We start from the raw sequence: 20,914 nt of genomic DNA, 5'->3' as shown, positions 1-20,914 counted from the left end.
TTTTTGGCGGGAAAATTTTGGCGGGAAAGTTTTTGGCGGGAAATTTTTGGGGGGGAAATTTTGGGGGAAAATTTTTGGAAGGAATATTCCTTCCTTTGTGAAAGAATATTATTTTAAATAGGGGTAAAATAGCCATTAAAAATTAAGAAAGGGCAAAAATGAAAATGGTAAAAAAAGAGGGTATTTTTAAAAGAGGGTATCATAAAAAGGTTATTGTTATCAATTTCTCAAAAAAAAAAGAGTTTTGTACTGTTCAAATATCAATCTATACTAGTATTGTAAAATATAATTTAGTTTAAAATTATTATATTTAATTATATTAAAATTTTATAATAAAACAGATAAATTATATTATAGTACCAGTAATCTTAAAAAGCGGTCAAAGCAGTCATCTAGACCCCATTTAAACGACCGTCAAAAATTACATAAATTCAACTTTATAATTTTTAAATAAATAAGTATATTATTTCAATTTTGTAAGTTTTATATTCATATATATATTTAGAAATATTTATATGTTGTTGATAGAAATTAAACAAACATTTTTCTCATATTTGTTTATAATTTATTATTCTCCTTTTCTCTAAACATATAGTTTTACATAATATTTTTTTATCTATGATATTATATATATAATATTTTATCTTGTAAACGTTTAAACCGCTTAGAATCGTGTAAATTCAGTATTCTAGATACTATCTTTTGATTTCCACCTAGATATCATCTACCTCTTTTTTAGGACGAAATGAAATGACAAAATATATATAAAAAAAAATTTAAATAGTAACTTATTAAATACTTTAATATATATATATATATTTTGGACAAAAAATACTTTAATATATTTATGTTTTTATTGTTTTCTAGCAATGCCAATATAAAAACAGCATGGAATCAAACCAATATATTAAAATTAAACTAAATTAAAAATGATTCCACCGTATATATTGGTTAGAGAGACGTTGAGAGTTTCCATGAGAATCACGTTATGTACTTTTTAAAATTAATATAACAACGATTGGTTCACGTGAAGATAAGATAAGATAATATTGGTCCATATTCACATAATTGAGTCTGTACCTGACTCGTTTTAAATATACGGTTTATATTGGTTACGTGTGACGATTGTGAATCTTCAGTTTACATTGTTTCATGATTGATTCATTCACGTGAAGACGATTTTGTCTTAATTTTAATATATATATATATATAGAAGATTTTGTCTTTATAAGAATATATTATATATATAGAGATTAGAAGAGATTTGGTGTGAGTTGTGACGATGTGAAAGATCTGTACCTGACTCATTTTGTAATTTATAACTAAATTAATACATAGATCTGTAGCTAAATTCATTTTATAACTTCAATGATTGTTTTTTATGCTATTGTTAATTAAAACAACATGTCAAATAATCTGATATCTATTAGATTAGTAAAATAATGAAATATTGGTTGAACGGGTTAAATTTTGAACCAAATTATAATTAAGAAAGAATTATTTTTAACAATCAAGGATATAACCAGGATAATCTATGGATTACTTCATATATGAGCACTATTCCAGACCGAAATTTAGGGTTCTTCGATCCTAAATCAATTTGGGGGAAATATTAGAAAGGCAATATTGTTTTTCGATTAGTCTACTTAACCATGTGAAGATAAGACTTAACTCAAGTTAGCGTTTTCGTATGCCGTAAACGACAGTTAAGTATTGAGTACGATTCAACCAACGGTTTAATAAACAAACAGTTTTACAAACAAAATTAAATAACCTGAGTATTTTTAATCTAGTTCGAACTACATGTATTAAACGGCAAAAATAGAAAAAGATGGCAAATTGAAAAGCTTTTTTTTCTTTATTGAAAGAAACCCAATTTTTACTTTTATACATCGTTATTTTTTATTTTCCATAAAATAGAAATTAAACTGTTGACAAAAAAATTAAAACAACCAACAAACTAAAGCAATAACCAGTAACTGATCAACTTCATAAGTCAATTAGTTAAACCATTAATTCAATAAAACAATACTATTTAGCATCCTAAAACATGTTTCTAACCAAATTCCACCGGAAACATAAATAACATATACCAAAACAAATAACTCGAGATCCTATATCAACCCTTTCTTTATCACCATGATACCATAATCACATTTTTTGTTTACCTATAGTACAACAGAAAAGAGATGCATGAATATTATCACAACTACTCAATATGACGATCCTCCCATCAATTAAGCAAGTAAGCTCTACACACAAGAAAAATAAAATGCAATGACACATAATCAAACCCAAAACAATAGTCAACTACACATTTTATGAAGCTAAAACGCCTCCAGCCAGCATTAGTGTCGATCGATACCCCTCCTAGGATCGATCACCACCTCAACACGATTGGTCTCGATTGATAACCACCTGATGTCGATACTGCCTCCATAAAAACCCTGGAATCAACTCTTGCCACTCCTAACATTGAATCCCTGCTCCAAAACCGATCCCCACAAACCATAACAGTAAAACATGAGCAAACCAACAAAAAACTATACAAGCAGCCACATATCCAAATCCACAAATCCATATGCACACTCAAACAAGCATAAAAACATTCCATCAAACTTAGATAAACCATGCCCACGCACTCACCTCTAATTTTGATTGATTGTAAACAAAAAACAGATTAGGATTTACAAAAGACAGCTCTGAAACATATATTTATTCTTTAGGATTTCATAAAATTCTAATGTTCATGCAAAGAAAGTTATGTATGCGGATGATATTTCAAATTTTAATGGTCATGCAAAGCAACAATCAAGATCTAACAACAACTTAGCATACGATTTATAACAAAGATAGATTATTATATCTGGCTACTTATGAATCCCAAGTATTATTAGTTAGACAAAGTGATGCTATAGCCCGTAGCAAGCACGGCCCTGTCCACATTATTAGAACCCAACTCTATAACCCACAATATAAAACCATTACATGTCCTTTGAAATTAACCCATACGAAAGTTTTTGCAAAAAAACTGAAACTTTTAACTTTTTTTTTTTTTTTTGTCAAACTGAAAGTCTGAAACTTTAACTTTTACACATCGAAATAATTTATATTTTTACTTGAATATTTATTTCCCGAAATATTAGCAGTTAAAATGTTTTTACCTACTCAAGGCATTTCATTTCCAAAGTCAGTACTAATTATGTTTTGTATCTATTTTTACTAATTAATTTTTCTTTTTTTATTTAGCTTTTTCTTCAATGTATTTTAGTATAGCTTTCTATTGGTGTATTTCCACTACTCAAAACATATATATATCTTTGAACTCTTTCTTTCGTATTCTATAAATAATATATTTTCTCAGTATTAATGCGTTTCTCAAAAATATAACACATATTACAGTCTATAACACTTTTAACGATTCATATAAAATAAAATAAAATAGTGAATTAAATGAATATAATTAAATATAATTATCTTTTAAAATTTAAAATTATTTATAAATATAAATAATACTAATAATGGAAATTAAAAATGTTAAACAAACAAATTTTCTTTCTTTTATCCTTATAAGTTGTAGTATAGTACTTTGTCCCCCCCGTAGTATAGTACCTTACCAAACTGTGCGGAGAAAGTAAATTTTAAATAATATTATTTGGCACATTTGTCACGCTTTATATTAAGTATAATAACTTCTGAGATTTGATTATTTTATAGTGATTATTAAGAAGAAAATAATTTCAACTTTCATTAATTTGGTTCAAAAAATAACATATTATATAATCTATATTTAGGTAATAAACAAATCAATTGATCTGTTTCATTTTTCCTCTGCAGCTTGAGCAAGAGCAACAATGGCGACACTAATGACCATTGACTTACAAAACTGTTTCATCTTCATCATCTTATCACTTCTTTGTTACTATCTCTTATTCAAGAAACAAAAAGGCTCACGCGCTGGCTGTGTTCTACCTCCAAGCCCTCCTTCTCTACCAATCATCGGTCATCTTCATCTTCTCCTCTCAAATCTTACTCACAAGTCACTTCAGAACATATCCACTAAGTTCGGTTCTTTTCTTTATCTTCGTGTCGTAAATTTGCCTATAGTTCTTGTCTCTTCCCCATCAGTGGCTTACGAGATCTACAAGACACATGATGTGAACGTCTCGTCTCGAGTTGCAACTTCCCTCGGCGACTCTCTTTTTCTTGGATCTTCTGGTTTCATCACTGCTCCTTATGGAGATTACTGGAAATTCATGAAGAAGATGGTTGCTACAAAGCTTCTCCGGCCGCAAGCGATTGAGCAATCACGAGGCGGCCGGGCAGAGGAGCTACAAATGTTTTATGAGAACCTTTTGGATAAGGCAATGAAGAAAGAGAGCATTGAGGTTAGTAAGGAAGCAATGAAGCTTACTAATAACATCATATGTAGGATGAGTATGGGGAGGAGTTGTTCAGATGAGAATGGTGAGGCGGAGAGAGTTAGAGAATTGCTTGTCAAGTCAACTGCCTTAACGAAGAAGATCTTTTTCGCAAACATGTTTCCTCGAATCCCGCTGTTTAAAAAGGAGATAATGGGAGTTTCTAGCGAATTCGACGATTTGCTAGAGAGGCTTCTTGTGGAACATGAAGAGAGAGTTGAGGAGCATGAAAATAAGGACATGATGGATTTGTTGTTGGAAGCTTACCGGGACGAAAACGCGGAGTATAAGATCAGTAGGAAGCAGATTAAGTCTTTGTTTGTGGTAAGAACACTCTTCTTTCACTTCACATTTGGTCAATTTATTGAGAATCAATGTCAATGTTATATGTTATGTACTTATGTAGGAGATTTTCCTTGGAGGAACTGACACTTCCGCGCAAACAGTACAATGGATATTGGCTGAACTTATTAACAAGCCTAACATTCTTGAGAGAATTAGAGAAGAAATCGATTCGGTTGTAGGGAAATCAAGATTGATGAAAGAAACTGATCTACCAAACCTGCCTTATTTGCAAGCGACGGTTAAGGAAGGACTACGAATGCACCCTCCATCGCCGCTCTTGGTTAGAACATTCCAAGAGAGTTGTGAGGTCAAAGGCTTTTACATGCCAGAGAAGACAATGCTTGTTATTAATGTTTATGCTTTGATGAGAGATCCTGATACTTGGGAAGATCCTAATGAGTTTAAGCCAGAGAGGTTCTTACTTTCTTCGAGATCAAGACAAGAAGATGAGAAAGAGCAAGGCATGATGAAGTACCTTCCTTTTGGAGCTGGAAGGAGAGGCTGTCCTGGATCAAATCTAGCTTATCTCTTTGTAGGTATCGCGGTTGGTGTGATGGTTCAGTGTTTTGATTGGAAAATCAAAGAAGACAAGGTTAACATGGAAGAAACTACTGCAGGAATGAATCTAGCCATGGCTCATCCGTTTAAGTGTACTCCTGTGGTTAGAAACGACCCTTTAACTTTGAATCTTGAGAATCCGAGTTCATGACTTTGCTTACAGCTTTGTTATGATGTGTTCAAAAACGTTCAACTTCATTATGTTTGTTGTATTTGAAAGTTTGTTTTATTGAATAAAGATTGTTCTACTAATAAATTTTATGTTATGTTTTAAAAATCAACTACTACTACACTAGTCTTCGACTCTGCTTTTAGTGTTTCGTTTTCTAACTGATATGACCCAGGCCCAGTACAAACCAGCATAGTAGTGGATTTTTTTCTTTTATATAGCTTTAAAGTGCAAATTAATAATTAGGCGATGAAACAGTAATTAGAAATTTAGAAGTAGGGTTTTATGCAAAAAAAAAAAGAATTAACTTCCAAAGCTGTTATGTTTTGCAACTTTGTCCTTCAATTCTCAAAAGTTCAAAAATAACTCGTTAAATCAAAAATGATATGCAATATAACCCGTCGCCCACCGTTAAATTTGTAAAGTATTGATAAATAGTATATTAAATCGAAGCTTAGATGAGGAGATCAAATCTATACTGTAAATTTTGAATATCTAATATATGTGACCGTAGTATTCAACTACTGATCCGTTTTATAGAGAATCTATATATATCACATCCTCCTTCTATATGAAGAGAACTCTTATTACAAGCTCTCGACCTTGGCTTCCGGCTTACGGTCTGTGCCAGTTGATCATTTATGAGGAGGACATCTTACGATCTAAATCTTTATTGTCTTTGTATTGTCTTAGCTTCAATTTGTATGAACTTCTCTCGTTTGAAATTTGTAGCGAATGAAAATGCTTTGGTCCAAAAGAAAGATCTCATATAGATAATCAAGTGTTAATAGTTTAATTGGTAAAAATCTCTGGTAAAAGCTTAGAGGTCGCCGGTTCGAGTAGCGTTTGGGACGACACTATATAACATGCTCTGATTTCGGGCATAAGGGGATGTATGTACTTACGGGCCCAGAACCTTTTCGATTATTCAAAAAAAAAAAATCTCATTTAGATTAATTATTTGGATATATATATATATATTCAAATGTTACAAATGAATCAGAAGAGCACATGATCAAGAGAAAATTAAATGCATCCTAATATCTTCCATTAAGCATCCTAGTATCCTCTTTTAAGAACACATCACCTGTCACGTCTCCTGTAAGTACTAAAATTGTATATTAGTTATTTGATAAAATTGATAAATGGTTCATGACTCTACTTTTACTCCAGATCCCAAGATATATGTGAATACAATGATATCACCAGTCCCACAATACATGATGAGACAATTATTTCACAAGTAGATTAGATGAGTAATTTGTCCTGTTTTTTTTTTTTTTTTTTTTTTTTGGCAAAAACAAACTAAATTAAATTAACTCATAATAGTCAATTGGACGGAAAATTGTTTACAAACTCAAAAAATGCAGAATAGTTAGAAATTTGCGTATCAACTTATCCGCTTTTATACTTATATTTTTGGAAATAAGAGACAGAGAAAAAAAATGAGTAATTTATCCTTACTATTTATATTTGAGTTATCTGTCCTTTTTGTTTTTTGAAATCTTATATTGTTTTAGAAATTTTACAAGAGTTACGGTGATTTATCATAAATATGTGGAATATAACTAGAGAAATACCACTCTGTATACTCAAATATATGAAAAATTAAGTATTTGACATTAGTATTTTTTAAATTAATTCCCTTTCATAGTTACTTTAGTTGGACAAAAATACCTCTATATATGGTAACAAATAGCTTAGCGAGATGAAGTACTAAATATCAATAAATTATAGACTTTTTTATCCAACATTTATAGGTCATATGTTTTTAGCTTCTACAATATGATACAATTATTCAACACGATAATAAATGATTTATCAGAATTATTTCAAACTTAACATATAACTTATAATTTTATCACGATACGATTTCATTTATACTGTTAATAAATTATTTAGCATAACACTAAAATCACACAAAAAAATTACAAAACATTATTTTTTTCAAGATTTTGTGTTTCGTTCTGTCTTATTATTATTTTTTTTTCTAAAACTTCACTATTATTTTATTTTTCTAAAAAATACTATGAAATATTTCTTTTAAAAAAAATTCATTTATTTTTAAAGAAGAAATTTTTTATTTCTTAGTTGACTATTTTAGATTTAGAGTATTAATTTTTTAAAGATAAGATATAGCGTTTAAGATGAATGTTTCGTTTTAAAACATAGTTTTTTGTAAGAATTGTCCATTTAAAAACTTTATAATACAAAAGACAAAAAAAAATAGAAGAGAGACATCACCGTAGCTTATTTGTTTATTTGTTTATGTGTCTCTCAAATGATATAATATCTCTTACTATAATTAATATTTTATTTCAGAGATGTGAACAAACCACACCCTTTGTCTAACACAGTAACATGCATAATTGAAGTAGATCTTTCTTATTTTCTTCAAGAATCTTTTATTATTATATACTATAAAAGTCAGTCCTCAATTAAAAAAACACACACAAACACACAAAAATACACGTTTTAAGGAATATAAATGAATAAAGGGGAAATTTTAAAATTATCACTTTTAAAAAATACTCTATTTTCAAACTTTATCAAAAAAACTTTAAAATCTATCTAAATATGTTTATAAACTTATAAATATTCACACAAATTACTTTTGTATGTGTATACAATTTTATATAACTTTCATAAATATTGTAAAAATAACTTATAAAGTTTTTTAAAATACCTTATAACCCCTTTTAAAAACTTTATCAAATTTTTAAAAACGATTTAAAACCTTTTAAAAAATTATGAAATATTTGTATCGAATTTTCCAGTAGTGGTTATTATATAAAAGTACCTTGTAGTTCATATAAAATTTCATAATTTTTTATATTTAACAGGGATATTTTTGAAAATAGATATATTAAGGGAGTAATTTAAAAAAGATACACTAAAAGAGATAAAAGAAATCTTTGCATCGACTCTTTAAATTATAAAGCTCCATACTATAAAAAAAATATAAACCTAGACTGTTAGCTTATTAAATATAAGCTAATCACATGGTTGTTAGCAGAATTAATTGCCTCATTTGTTTTAATAATCTCATTTGTTTATACGTCTCAATCCCTTCTAATTTTTTTTAATTCATATCTTATAAAATACATATTTATTTATGCGTGTGATGTTTTATATCATATCTTTTAAAATACATATCTTTTTAATTCATATCTTTTAAAATACATATTCAGAGAGCAATAACAGATAATGTGCTTATAACTCATGAAACCCTACACTATCTCAAAACTTCCAAGGCTCAAAAAGATGTTTTATGGCGATAAAGACCGATATGAGCAAAGCTTACGACAGGCTGGAATGGGACTTCATAAAAGCAGTCCTTGAAAGAATGGGTTTCCACAACCAATGGATCCAATGGGTTATGCAGTGCATAACCACTGTCTCCTATTCTTATTTACTAAATGGGCAAGCCAAAGGACTGGTAATACCCCAGAGAGGTATTCGACAAGGAGACCCTCTCTCCCCTTATCTGTTCATCCTCTGCAGTGAAGTTTTGTCTGGACTTTGCAGTAAGGCTCAGGATCAGGGAAGCTTACTGGGAATTAGAGTTGCAAAGGGCAGCCCTCGAATTAATCACCTCTTGTTTGCTGATGATACCATGTTTTTCTGCAGTACTGAGCCAAAGAGCTGCAACAAGTTGGCCAGTATCCTCCAGAAGTATGAACAGGGTTCTGGGCAGAAGATAAACCAAGAGAAATCATCTATAACCTTCTCAGCCAAGACAAAAAAAGCAACAAAAGACAGGGTGAAAAGAATCCTGAACATCCATAAAGAAGGAGGCAAAGGTAAATATTTGGGGTTACCTGAGGTTTTTGGGAGGAAAAAAAAGGATGTTTTCAGCATGATAGTGGACCGTATCAAGCAAAGAGCAGTTAGCTGGTCTTCAAGATTCTTATCCTCTGCTGGAAAGCTAACTCTGCTCAAGTCAGTTTTAGCTGCTATGCCCACTTACACAATGGCCTGCTTTAAGCTACCAATTTCCTTATGTTCCCGTATCCAGTCAGCACTCACAAGATTCTGGTGGGATTCAAACAAAGGACAGAAGAAGATGTGTTGAATCTCTTGGACAAAAATGACCAAATCCTTCAGAGATGGGGGACTCGGCTTCAGAGATATTAAGGGCTTTAATGATGCACTCCTTGCAAAACTGAGCTGGCGGATCCTCACTAAACCACACTGCCTCTTGGCAAGAGTTCTGTTGGGCAAATACTGTCCTACCTCTGACTTTCTAGACAGCCCTGTACCAAGTTCAGCTTCTCATGGATGGAAGGGCATTTGCATTGGCAGAGATCTACTTAAACCCAAACTAGGTAAAATCATAGGCACAGGACAATCCATTTCTGTTTGGAATAGTCCCTGGCTCTCTCTCTCTCAACCCCCCAACAACCAATAGGTCGTCCCACAAAGGACTGGCAAGACCTAAAAGTTTCCGACTTATTGTTACCTGAATCTCGGGAATGGAATGTGCACCTGGTCATGAAAATTCTTCCCGCTTATGCCCAGGAAATTCTCAAACTCCGACCCAGTAAAAAAGGTGCTCCTGATGCCTGGGCTTGGCTTCCATCTGTTTCGGGTGAGTATTCTGTAAAATCTGGGTACTATGAGACCACTTCTGATGCAGCAGCATCTTCCTCTCCCCCTGATCATTTGCCTAATCCCTTGGACGATTTTAATTGGAGCTCTTCGATATGGCGGGTTAAAACTGGTAAGGTCCCAATCAGAGTTGCAAGAACACAATACACAAGTTTTGTTGAATGGGTAGTTATGACTACCTCTTTTTGGCTTTTCTTATATTTATATCAAAACATCCTACAGAAAGAACTATTGAGTTCTAATGAGATAAGGAGAGATTAAGATAACACCAATCCTAACTTAACTAAGAATTATCAAAGCAAAAGGAAATTATAAAACCAAAACCGAAAACTAAAACACCAAAGCTCCATAACCGCTTAATCCATGTATCGCGGATTAGGCCTTCTTTCTCGAACGGGCCGACTACCACATATAGGCCCATCAATACCCTCCCCACGAACAATAACCTTGTCCTCAAGGTTCAAAATGAAATCCGGAAAGCTGGCGTGAACCTGCTTCTCCTCCTCCCATGTAGCATCTTCCGGAGAAAGGCCTTTCCATTTGATTAAGAGCTCGGAATGCGATGTGGTCCCCGTCGCAACTGATCGCCGACGTAAGACTTGCTCCGGCTGTAAGTGCAAATAGCCACTCTCTCGTAACGGCGGAAGAGCTCCCGGCGCCGGCATTGTCGTTCCCACATGCGGCTTAAGTAGAGAAACATGAAAGACTGGATGTATTCGGGACCCGGAAGGTAACTTGAGACGATAAGCCACTTCACCAACCCGTTCCTCGACCTGAAAGGGTCCAAAATATTTATGTGCAAGCTTTTGCGACGTCCGGCGTAACACTGACCGCTGCCGATACGGCTGGAGACGAAGGTAAACCCAACTGCCACATTCCAAAGTAACTTCTCGACGTTTTGCATCGGCCAACTGCTTATTCCGGTTATTAGCCTTATGTAGCTGGTGTTTTAACTCGGAAAGGAGCTCATCGCGAGAAGCGAGTTGCTCATCGATCTCTGCGAGCGTCGAAGAACCGACGTCATACTGTGGAATCGCAGGCGGTGGCCGACCATATAGAGCTTGGAAAGGAGTAGTACCCGTCGACGAATGATACGAAGTATTATACCAAAACTCGGCCCAAGGAAGAAGAGAACTCCATTGTGTATGGCGGTTCTGAACAAAACAACGTAAAAACTGCTCGATACACCGATTAACCACCTCTGTTTGACCATCCGTCTGTGGATGATAGGCGGAAGACATCCGCAACTTTGTACCTGCCAATTTCCAAAACTCTTTCCAAAACAAGCTCACAAAAATGGGATCGCGGTCACTGACAATTGACCGGGGCATACCGTGTAATTTGACAATATAATCAACAAATTTAGCTGCGACGACCTTAGCCGTATAGGGGTGAGCCAAGGGAACCAAATGAGCTGACTTTGTCAACCGATCAACCACTACCATAATTGTTGTATGACCATTCGAACGAGGTAGTCCATCCACAAAGTCCATGGAGATATCCTCCCAAACTTGATCCGGAATAGGTAATGGTTGGAGAAGCCCGGCCGGTGCAAGAGAAGTCGACTTGGCGCGTTGACAAATTTCACACTCAGCGACGTACTGTTTGACGACCCGGTGCATTGCTGGCCAGTAAAACAGTCGAGCCAAACGTTTGTAAGTCCGTAACACACCGGAATGCCCCCCCATAGGCGTGTCATGATGCTCCGGGGTCAAAATCCGTTGTTCCAAGAGGTAACGTAAGCTCCGCTGATCTGTTTGAATAATAAAGTGTCGTCCAATCAAATATGGCCTCCACGTCCGAATAGCAACCACAATAGCCAACATTTCTCGTGCGTATGTCGACCATGACTTCTTTGTAACCCCCAAAGAGCGACTCATAAATGCGATTGGCTGGTCATCTTGAGTCAATACCGCCCCAATACCATCTCCGGACGCATCAGTTTGTATGACAAAAGTTTTAGTAAAATCCAGCAAAGCTAACGTTGGCGTTGTTGTCATGGCGTCTTTCAGCTTAAGGAAAGCTTTATCCGCCTCTGGTCCCCAGCCAAAGGAGCCCTTACGCAAGAGGTTGGTCAAAGGTCGGGCTATGATTCCGTAGTCTTGTACAAACTTTCGATAATAACCGGTTAAGCCCAAAAATCCACGTAACTCCGTAATCGTCGTTGGTGTAGGCCAATCTAACATTGCTTGTATCTTCGATTTATCCACTTTGACTCCAGCATCCGAGATTATATGGCCTAGGTACTCCAACTCACGTTGCCCAAACTCACATTTTTTAAGCTTGACCGCCAGTTTTTGTTGTCGGAGAATAGAAAAAACCTGCTCCACGTGCGACTTGTGAGAGTCCCAAGTCGGGCTATATACGAGAATGTCGTCAAAGAAGACTAAAACAAATTTTCGCAATATAGGCCGGAAAATGTCATTCATGAGAGCTTGGAATGTTGATGGTGCATTGCACAGGCCAAACGGCATTACCAAATATTCATAGTGACCGTTGTGTGTGCGAAAAGCCGTCTTTGGAACATCATCCGTATGCATACGAACTTGATGGTATCCAGCCGTTAAGTCTAATTTTGTAAAGAATGCTGCCCCATGGAGTTCATCCAACATGTCATCGACCGTTGGTATAGGGAACCGGTCCTTTATCGTCACCGAATTCAATGCACGATAGTCGGTACAAAAACGCCACGTACCGTCCTTTTTCTTAACTAGAAGTACTGGAGACGAAAAAGGGCTTGAACTAGGCTGGATTATACCCGTTTGTAACATCTCACTAACCTGCCTTTCAATTTCATTTTTCTGGAAGTGTGCATATCGATATGGGCGCACATTAACCGGATCCGTTCCTTCCTTTAAGGCTATGCGATGCTCAATTGTTCGATGTGGAGGAAGCTGTGTTGGCTGCTTGAATAATTCGTCATATTCACGGACTAGGGCCTTTAAATCGTCGGGTATAACCGATGCCGTTGTTGCGTTATGGTCCACCTGAATAGCAAATAGAGTTTGTCCGTTACGTGCCTCTTTTTCCACTTCATGTAACCGTGCTTCCTGTAGTTGAGGTTGTAAGCCGTGTAGCTTGTGAACCTTATTAGCCCAGCGAAACTCCATGGTTTGAGCCTTCCAATCACGAACAGTTGGTCCCAAGCCACTAAGCCACTGAACACCGAGAACCAAGTCGAGGCCAATCAAGGGAAGTATATAAAGTGTCATAGTAAATTCAACGCCTCCAACCGTGATGAGCACGTCTTCGAACTTACCAAGGCATCGTAAGGGTTTACCATCTGCTACTTTAACTGAGAATGCCTTAACTGGTGTGGAGATTAACTTCAAGTCGCGGCCTGTCTTTTCACTCACAAAATTATGTGTCGAGCCACTGTCAACTAAAGCAGCCAACTCGTGCTTCCCAATTGTAGTGTGCAAACGAATAGTTTGTGGTGCATTCCACCCCGTAAGTGCGTATGCCGAGATTTCCACAGTCTCATCTTCTTCCTGAGAGTCATTTGCCTTCTCTTCGCTGTCCTCGTCTTCACCCTCCATAATGAACAGCTGCGGTTGTCTACATTTATGTCCCGGAATATACTTTTCATCACAAATAAAGCATAATCCCAAACTTCGTTTCTTCTTAAGCTCCTCCCAGCTCAGTTTGCGTGGGGTACGTGAAGAACCTTCTTTAGGCATCGGATCTGGTTCCTTTAAAGGGTTCAGACGACTCAAAGCGTTGGTTGGCAGAGCACGTTGCGATGGTGATCGGAATTTCCGACGTTGGCGTTGGAGTTGTTCATCCTTCATTCTTGCCAAGTTTAAGACCTCCTTTAATGTTTTTGGCCGAAACATACGAATGCTGTCTGCAATAATAGGATCAAGACCTCCTACATACGTTCCGATAAGAGCCTTTTGGGTCCAGCCTTCCACTTTATTCTGCAGCCTCTCGAACTCTCGCTGGTATTCTTGAAGAGTCCCCGTTTGCTGTATTTTTGACAATGCTTCATCAAAATCATCCCCGTCTGTTGGGCCGAAACGCATCCATAGCTCTTCTTCGAACACGGCCCACGTGATCTGAAGCCCATCCTCTTGTAGTGTCTTTGACGTCGCCTGCCACCACTCATTCGCTTCTTCCTCGAAGTGATATGATGCAAATTGAACCTTCTGATCCATCGGGGTGTTGTTGTAGTCAAAGTACTGCTTGACTTTGCTTAGCCATGCCGTCGGGTCGCCACCTCTGAAACGTGGAAAATCCAGCTTCACCGTTCGTGCTGGTACGATCGCGTTAGACACCTCCGTACGAGCCTGCATCTGATGATCTTGTCCGCCACTTCTCTGGTGAGAACGAGCAGCACTTGAATCTCCGTCACGTCATGTCGTTAATGTTTCCGTTAAACGATTCATTGCTCCCTCTAATGACAGAAACTTGCTTGACATGTCGTGATTAAGCTTCGCGAGTCCTTCTCTTAGTTCTGTCACATTAGATTCCAATTCCTCGATCCTTTCTTTGTTCGTAGTTGCCATGTTTGATACCACAACTTGTGGTCCGAATCACACGACGTAGATGGATTGCTCTTGACACCACAAGTGATCCGAATCAATAGCGAGATATTGCTCTGATACCAATTGGTAAAGTCCCAATCAGAGTTGCAAGAAGACAATACACAAGTTTTGTTGAATGGGTAGTTATGACTACCTCTTTTTGGCTTTTCTTATATTTATATCAAAACATCCTACAGAAAGAACTATTGAGTTCTAATGAGATAAGGAGAGATTAAGATAACACCAATCCTAACTTAACTAAGAATTATCAAAGCAAAAGGAAATTATAAAACCAAAACCGAAAACTAAAACACCAAAGCTCCATAACCGCTTAATCCATGTATCGCGGATTAGGCCTTCTTTCTCGAACGGGCCGACTACCACGTATAGGCCCATCAAAAACCTCCCAGAAAACAAAGCACCTTCTTTGGAAAATGGCGCATGACTCCTTACCGGTGGGAGAGAACCTCATCAGAAGGCGAATAGTCGACTCTGCAGTCTGCCCCCACTATGGAGCTCCGGAATCAACAGCCCATCTTTTCTTCTCGTGCCCCTACGCCGCAGGAATTTGGGCAAGAGCCCCCCTTGCAGTGTGTCTAAACCTGAATATTGTGAATTCGATTGGGCGAACGATCACTGCTCTGAATAAGCTAAATTGCCTCCCCCCTTCAGGCATAACCGGACCACTGGCCCCGTGGATCCTTTGGGCGATATGGTCGGCCAGAAACCAATTGATTTTTAAGAAGATATCTATTCCCGGCTATGATTCCCTGACTCTAGCAATTATCGGAGCAAAAGAATGGCATGAGGCGCAAGGTATGACACATGGCTCTGCCCCACCAACTCGTAACCAGCCCTGTGGGATCAAACCACCACCCGATACTGTTACGATTCATACGGATGCTGCTTGGATGGATTCTGGGCAAGCCGGGTTGGGGTGGATCTTCACGGATAGCCAAAACAGAACTTGCTCCACCGGGTCGATGGCATGCCGCCATGTCCGATCCCCGTTGATGGCCGAAGCCCTGGCAACTCTGACTGCGGTCCGAGTTGCAACTGAATCGGGTCTATCCAACGTTCTCTTCGCTTCTGACTCGTTGATACTAGTCAAAGCCCTTAATTTGGTGCTTCCTTCTAAGGAACTCCACGGGATTCTCCACGATATCCTTGAGTTATCTTCTAATTTCAGCTCCTGTTTTTTCACTTTTATTTCTAGAGAACTGAATCGCCGAGATGATACTCTGGCAAAAGATGCTCTGTTCCTTGTAAGAAACTCAGGTAAGTTTATGATAATCTACTTTGTTTTGACCCAAAAAAAAAATTTATGCGTGTGATTTAAAGCAATATTTGTTATATATGTACATAATATGTATTACTCTCAATCTCCCTTATGAATAACACTTAAATTATCCAGGGTGATTAATTTTAATCTGGATACTCTGAGTTAGTATATTGATACTTTTCTGGTATATAATATGATACTATTTAAGTATCCCAATTATAATATTTGTAAACGACTTGGAAAGTGGGAATAGATCTCGATTTTGGGTAATACGTAAGTACATGGTAACTTAAAAAAATCATTTGAAAGGACCTCATAACTCACGAATCATGTGTTTACTTAACTATATTTAATTTGTACGCATTATCCTCGGTACCATATAAAATACTTATTATAAAACTAAGAAAAGTATAAAAAAATGTGGGTGAATTGTTGCCCAAATTACATAAAACGTCTACACTATAAAATAATAATATAAACGTGATGTAGATTTTTTACCGATTTAGTTGTATTGAAGATGATGTAATCATTGTTTATATATCTAAAAAAAAAGTTAAAGATTGATAGGAAATCTTTTATCTTTCTATTTATCTTTTATTTCTGTTAGCCTATGTTACATAGAAACGAGAAACTACTTCTATTTTATGAAATTAAGATATGAAAACATTTTGGAAATATAGATATTAATATTAAACATCCAAACCATATTAGGGAAAGAATATTTGAAATAACACAATAATCTAATATATATATACTAAATTTAGATAAATATTAAAACATTGAAAATCCATAAATTTAGATATTTGTATATCATATATTATTGTATATGTATATTTCAATTAAATTTAATTCGGTTCTAATGGTATAAAAGTAATCACTTTATGTATCATAAATCGAAATATTTGTGTATGTAGTTTCTAAATTAAAAATGTAATATTTGGTCGAGTTTTTAAAATGGAAACGTGACTTTCTGTCTTTTTTCTAAACCGAAAAAAATAGAAATTGTCAGTGTAGTTTCCAAATTTCAAGAGTTTAGTGTAGTTTCCGAATTTTCAAGAGTTTTTGTTTCCGAAAAATAATCACTCTATGAATCATAAATCAACTTTACGATAGGTATTTTAAAATCTCTTAATCACAGAGAGGTTGAAGATGGCTTCGTCAAGGCCTAGAAGTGGACCAAGCTCAGTGAACTAATTGAGTATTGATAAGCCTACTAATCAGCTAACACTACTTGAGCATGGAGATGAAAGATTGTATAACACTATGTATGATATACGCAACCCTTGAAAATGGTGCAAAAAATTGATTATACCGATGGACGAACGTGAAGATTTACGAAGTAATCCTTGTTGTATCTGCAAGCAAACCAATGGCCACACCAACGGATTGGATTGAAGGCAAACTAACAAGTAATACAATGTGGCAAGGATATTTTTTTGGATTCATGGATGGATTAGGCATGTCCATGGCTTTATAACCAACAACCATGAACTGATCACAAACATGGTAAGTGGATTAAATCATAAAATTCGTTGAATAAATAATTGATCTAAAGTCTAAGTAACAAAAACTAGTAAATTGGTCCAAGAGCTGAAAAAATAAGTACGAGAATTTTCCGCTATTTGGGTTTGAATAGCATTGGCTATGAAATTCGAATAAATAATATGATTTCTTTCGACCTCAATATTAGTTTTTGGACTTCGGAAACCTTTAATATCACTTAAGTTATATTTCCTCTGATTCGTTTTAATTAGTATTTAGCCCTAAAAAATTGAAAACAATTTTTTATATAAAATTAAATATATTTAATAATTTTTGACAAATCATATTATATATTATATTTTTCTATTGGTTGAATCCATATTATTTAGTTTTATTTTAATGAAAAAATCAATATTATATGATTTTTCAATTTTAATGTAATAATCTTAAATATCATTTAAAATGAAATGGAACGAGTAATATATTTCCTTTGTTCTGCAATAGATATATTCGAAAACGGAGGAAGTACTATATATACCGCTCACCGACCCATAAATATCTCCTTGTTATAAGAGTATATAACATATGACTGTTTCCTATAATTAATTGTTTTTAAAACTCTATCGTAAGGTTTACAAAAAAAAAAAAAAAACTCTATCGTAATAGTCAATAAACTTTATATTCTTTTAAATTCCATATAACCACGATTCAAACTTTGTTTTTATAATAGAAAATTCATTTTATGTTTATAAACGCCAAACATCATCTAATAATTTAATAAGCCAATGGAACGTTATCGTTGACCATAAAACATATAAAAACTCCAAAAAAAACAAGGTTTCCTGCTGAACATTAACGTTGAAAAATCATATGATAAAGACATAATAATAAAAAAAAAACTGTTGCACTTATTTTCTTCTTTTCTATATAAGAGCCGCAAAAGATCCGAACAAAATACCTCTTTTCATACCTTAAAAAGGCACACTAAAATGGACATGATTTGGAACGTTTCAATATGTGTTACAGCTTTAGTTGTTGTACTGATCAGTAAATGGTTGTACCGATGGTCAAACCCCAAGTGCAATGGCAAGTTACCTCCGGGAACAATGGGTTTTCCGATCATCGGAGAGACACTCGACTTCTTTAAATCTTATGGATTCAACGAGACCTCGCCCTTTATCCTCAAGAGGATGTCCAAGTAAGATATTAAAACCTTAAGTGTGTTTTTTCTTAGAATAACTAAAAGGTTTTGTACCGAAACCTAATACTTTTTATCCTATATGTTTGTAATCTTGAGAACGTTTTAGGTACGGGCCAATATTTCGGACCAACGTTTTTGGATCCAACACCGTGGTAGTGACAGACCCTGATGTAATGGTCGAGGTTTTTCGCCAAGAGAACACGGCTTTCGTGTTTAGCCTTCCCGGTGCGTTTACCAAAGTCTTACAAAGAGATGACGCGATAGTCAATCATGGGAAGACACACAAGCATTTCAAACAAATCACTCTCAACTTTTTTGGCCCTGATGGTTTGAAGAAGAAGTTGTTAGGAAACATGGACCGAGGAACCTATGAGGGTCTTAAATCAAAGGCTAGCTCGGGGAGCTTCGATGTTAAGGAGGCAGCTGGAACCGTATGTACATAGTTCTTTGTTTATTTTTGGTATTGGTGAAATTAAAAAGATTTAACAATACTTTTGTTGCTTCATTTGTAGTTGATAATAAGGCACTTGATTCCCAAGTTGATAAGTGACCTCACAGCAGAGGCTGCAGAGAATCTTTTAAACATCTTCATGGCCTTCAATCTTGATTGGTATAAGTCCTTCTTTAGTCTTTCTTCCTGGAAATCGTTGTACAGATCCTTGATGGTAAGTAAAATTTCTTTGGTTTTTATATAAAGCTCGGTTTCAAAAGTTACTAACTAACGTGATCACGATATATGTCAAATTTTATTGAAAGAAAAATATTATTAGCTTTGAATATATAGATTATACAGTTTTATGTTATAAAAATAAAAATAATTATATCATGTTTAGAAAATATGAAGTCTAACAACTGTATTCCAGTCTAGTGAAAAAGATTAACATTTTTACACTATATGTCTAAAAATTGTCTCTATCAACTTCATCTAGGCAAGCAGAGGCGCAATGAAGATGATAACTAAAGCTCTCGAATCAAGGAAAGAATCGGGAGAGAAGCATGATGACATCCTCAACACAATAATGGAAGATGTCGTTTTAGATGACAAATATGTTATCTTCCAAACCTATGCTATTCCGATCGCGGCTAAAGATACAACTTCTGTGGTCATGTCCATGGCAGTAAAGTACATTAAAAATAATCCTAAAGTTTTCTTAGAGTTAAAGGTAATAATTTTTCATAGCTAACAATATTTTCACTTGTTAAAGGAAGACAAATTAAAGAAGCATAGATTTGACATTAATTATATGCTTATAATATGGCAGAGAGAACATGATGCTATCCTTCAAAACAGAGTTGATAAGAACTCTGGAGTGACTTGGGAAGAGTACAAAAACAACATGACTTTCACCAGCATGGTAAATTTTAGATATCCATTAGTAATTTCAATTATAATATAAATGATAAATATTTGAAACTAAGAATATATATATATATATTGCAATGCAGGTGATTAATGAGGCTCTTAGATTGGTAAATCTGGCTCCTGTAATGTTTAGAAAGACTTTGATAGATGTTGAAATTAAAGGTAAGTATTATTTTTAAAATTCGATTCGGCTACTTATTCAACATATTTTCAAAATATTTACTAAATTAAACGTTTTACGGTGCGAAAACTGGTAACAGGATATACGATTCCAAAGGGTTGGATGGTGTTTGTTGCAACTTCACTAAGGCATTATGATCCTGCGGTATATGAGAACCCTTTCGAGTTTAATCCTTGGAGATGGGAGGTATATACTGATTCTTGTCTATTTTTACAGAAATTTCTATATGTAATAAAAAGTTATCATCTAAAGAATGTAAAATTTTTGATGAAAAATGTGAAAACAGGGACAAAATCTGGTTAATTTTTCTAAGTCATTCATGGTATTTGGAGGTGGGATGAGACTGTGTCCTGGTGCAGAATTTGCAAGGCTTCAGATTGCACTTTTTCTTCACCATCTTGTTACCAACTACGATTTCTCAATGGCACAAGACGACGAGGCTACTCGTACACCACTAGTTTCTTTCCCTAGTGGCATGCACATGAACATCTCTCCCATCAAGTGATTTGGAAACCTTATATAAGGCTATCTAAATTGACATATCTTTATAATGACTCATGATACTGTAACTTTCATATTCACATTGAGTTATACTCAGTCTCTATCCAAATAAGGGATGTGTCTTTAGTAAAGTGGTTAAGTTCATTTGGTTCCATCTTCTCTATTAGAGTTCGACTGCACTAAGTCACGTTACCCCACGTAGTAGGGATTAGCTCTAGATCGGATCTTGTCTATCCAAAAAAGAATTAAAAGTATAAAAAAAACTTCTATCCAA

At 35.2% G+C, this 20,914-nt stretch overlaps 4 protein-coding genes across 4 annotated transcripts; 3 read left to right on the top strand and 1 right to left on the bottom strand.

Moving 5' to 3' along the window:
* Window positions 1-3,809: 3,809 nt before the first annotated feature.
* On the top strand, window positions 3,810-5,580 carry LOC17885514 (cytochrome P450 705A22). Its single transcript, XM_006290868.2, has 2 exons — window positions 3,810-4,745; window positions 4,828-5,580. The coding sequence occupies exons 1-2, from the start codon at window positions 3,855-3,857 to the stop codon at window positions 5,473-5,475; spliced, it is 1,539 nt and encodes a 512-aa protein (XP_006290930.1). The 5' UTR covers window positions 3,810-3,854; the 3' UTR covers window positions 5,476-5,580.
* Window positions 5,581-10,460: 4,880 nt separating this feature from the next.
* Window positions 10,461-13,353, bottom strand: LOC111830456 (uncharacterized protein K02A2.6-like). The gene has a single exon (XM_023782317.1). The coding sequence runs from the start codon at window positions 13,314-13,316 to the stop codon at window positions 10,461-10,463; it is 2,856 nt and encodes a 951-aa protein (XP_023638085.1). The 5' UTR covers window positions 13,317-13,353.
* A 1,711-nt stretch (window positions 13,354-15,064) lies between these two features.
* On the top strand, window positions 15,065-16,049 carry LOC17885205. Its single transcript, XM_006292222.1, has 2 exons — window positions 15,065-15,908; window positions 16,045-16,049. Exons 1-2 carry the CDS (start codon window positions 15,065-15,067, stop codon window positions 16,047-16,049), a joined length of 849 nt encoding a protein of 282 aa, XP_006292284.1.
* A 2,320-nt stretch (window positions 16,050-18,369) lies between these two features.
* Window positions 18,370-20,914, top strand: LOC17887217 (cytochrome P450 708A2). Its single transcript, XM_023782683.1, has 8 exons — window positions 18,370-18,592; window positions 18,702-19,026; window positions 19,108-19,260; window positions 19,525-19,758; window positions 19,858-19,950; window positions 20,042-20,120; window positions 20,219-20,325; window positions 20,426-20,914. The coding sequence occupies exons 1-8, from the start codon at window positions 18,384-18,386 to the stop codon at window positions 20,642-20,644; spliced, it is 1,419 nt and encodes a 472-aa protein (XP_023638451.1). The 5' UTR covers window positions 18,370-18,383; the 3' UTR covers window positions 20,645-20,914.

This window comes from Capsella rubella, unplaced genomic scaffold, assembly GCF_000375325.1.
Source record: "Capsella rubella cultivar Monte Gargano unplaced genomic scaffold, Caprub1_0 scaffold_5, whole genome shotgun sequence".
Taxonomy (NCBI): Eukaryota; Viridiplantae; Streptophyta; class Magnoliopsida; order Brassicales; family Brassicaceae; genus Capsella; species Capsella rubella.
The sequence above is the reverse complement of the archived record's forward strand: the minus strand, read 5'-3'. Positions and strand labels throughout refer to the sequence as shown.

Excerpts from the sequence above, each read along its gene's own strand:
- LOC17885514 (XM_006290868.2), top strand. The coding sequence starts at position 3,855 with ATGGCGACACTAATGACCATTGACTTACAAAACTGTTTCATCTTCATC. Across the intron at positions 4,746-4,827 it reads AGATTAAGTCTTTGTTTGTG|GAGATTTTCCTTGGAGGAAC; the intron begins GTAAGAACACTC and ends GTACTTATGTAG.
- LOC17885205 (XM_006292222.1), top strand. The coding sequence starts at position 15,065 with ATGGCGCATGACTCCTTACCGGTGGGAGAGAACCTCATCAGAAGGCGA.
- LOC111830456 (XM_023782317.1), bottom strand. The coding sequence starts at position 13,316 with ATGACACTTTATATACTTCCCTTGATTGGCCTCGACTTGGTTCTCGGT.
- LOC17887217 (XM_023782683.1), top strand. The coding sequence starts at position 18,384 with ATGGACATGATTTGGAACGTTTCAATATGTGTTACAGCTTTAGTTGTT. Across the intron at positions 18,593-18,701 it reads ATCCTCAAGAGGATGTCCAA|GTACGGGCCAATATTTCGGA; the intron begins GTAAGATATTAA and ends AGAACGTTTTAG. Across the intron at positions 19,759-19,857 it reads AAGTTTTCTTAGAGTTAAAG|AGAGAACATGATGCTATCCT; the intron begins GTAATAATTTTT and ends ATAATATGGCAG.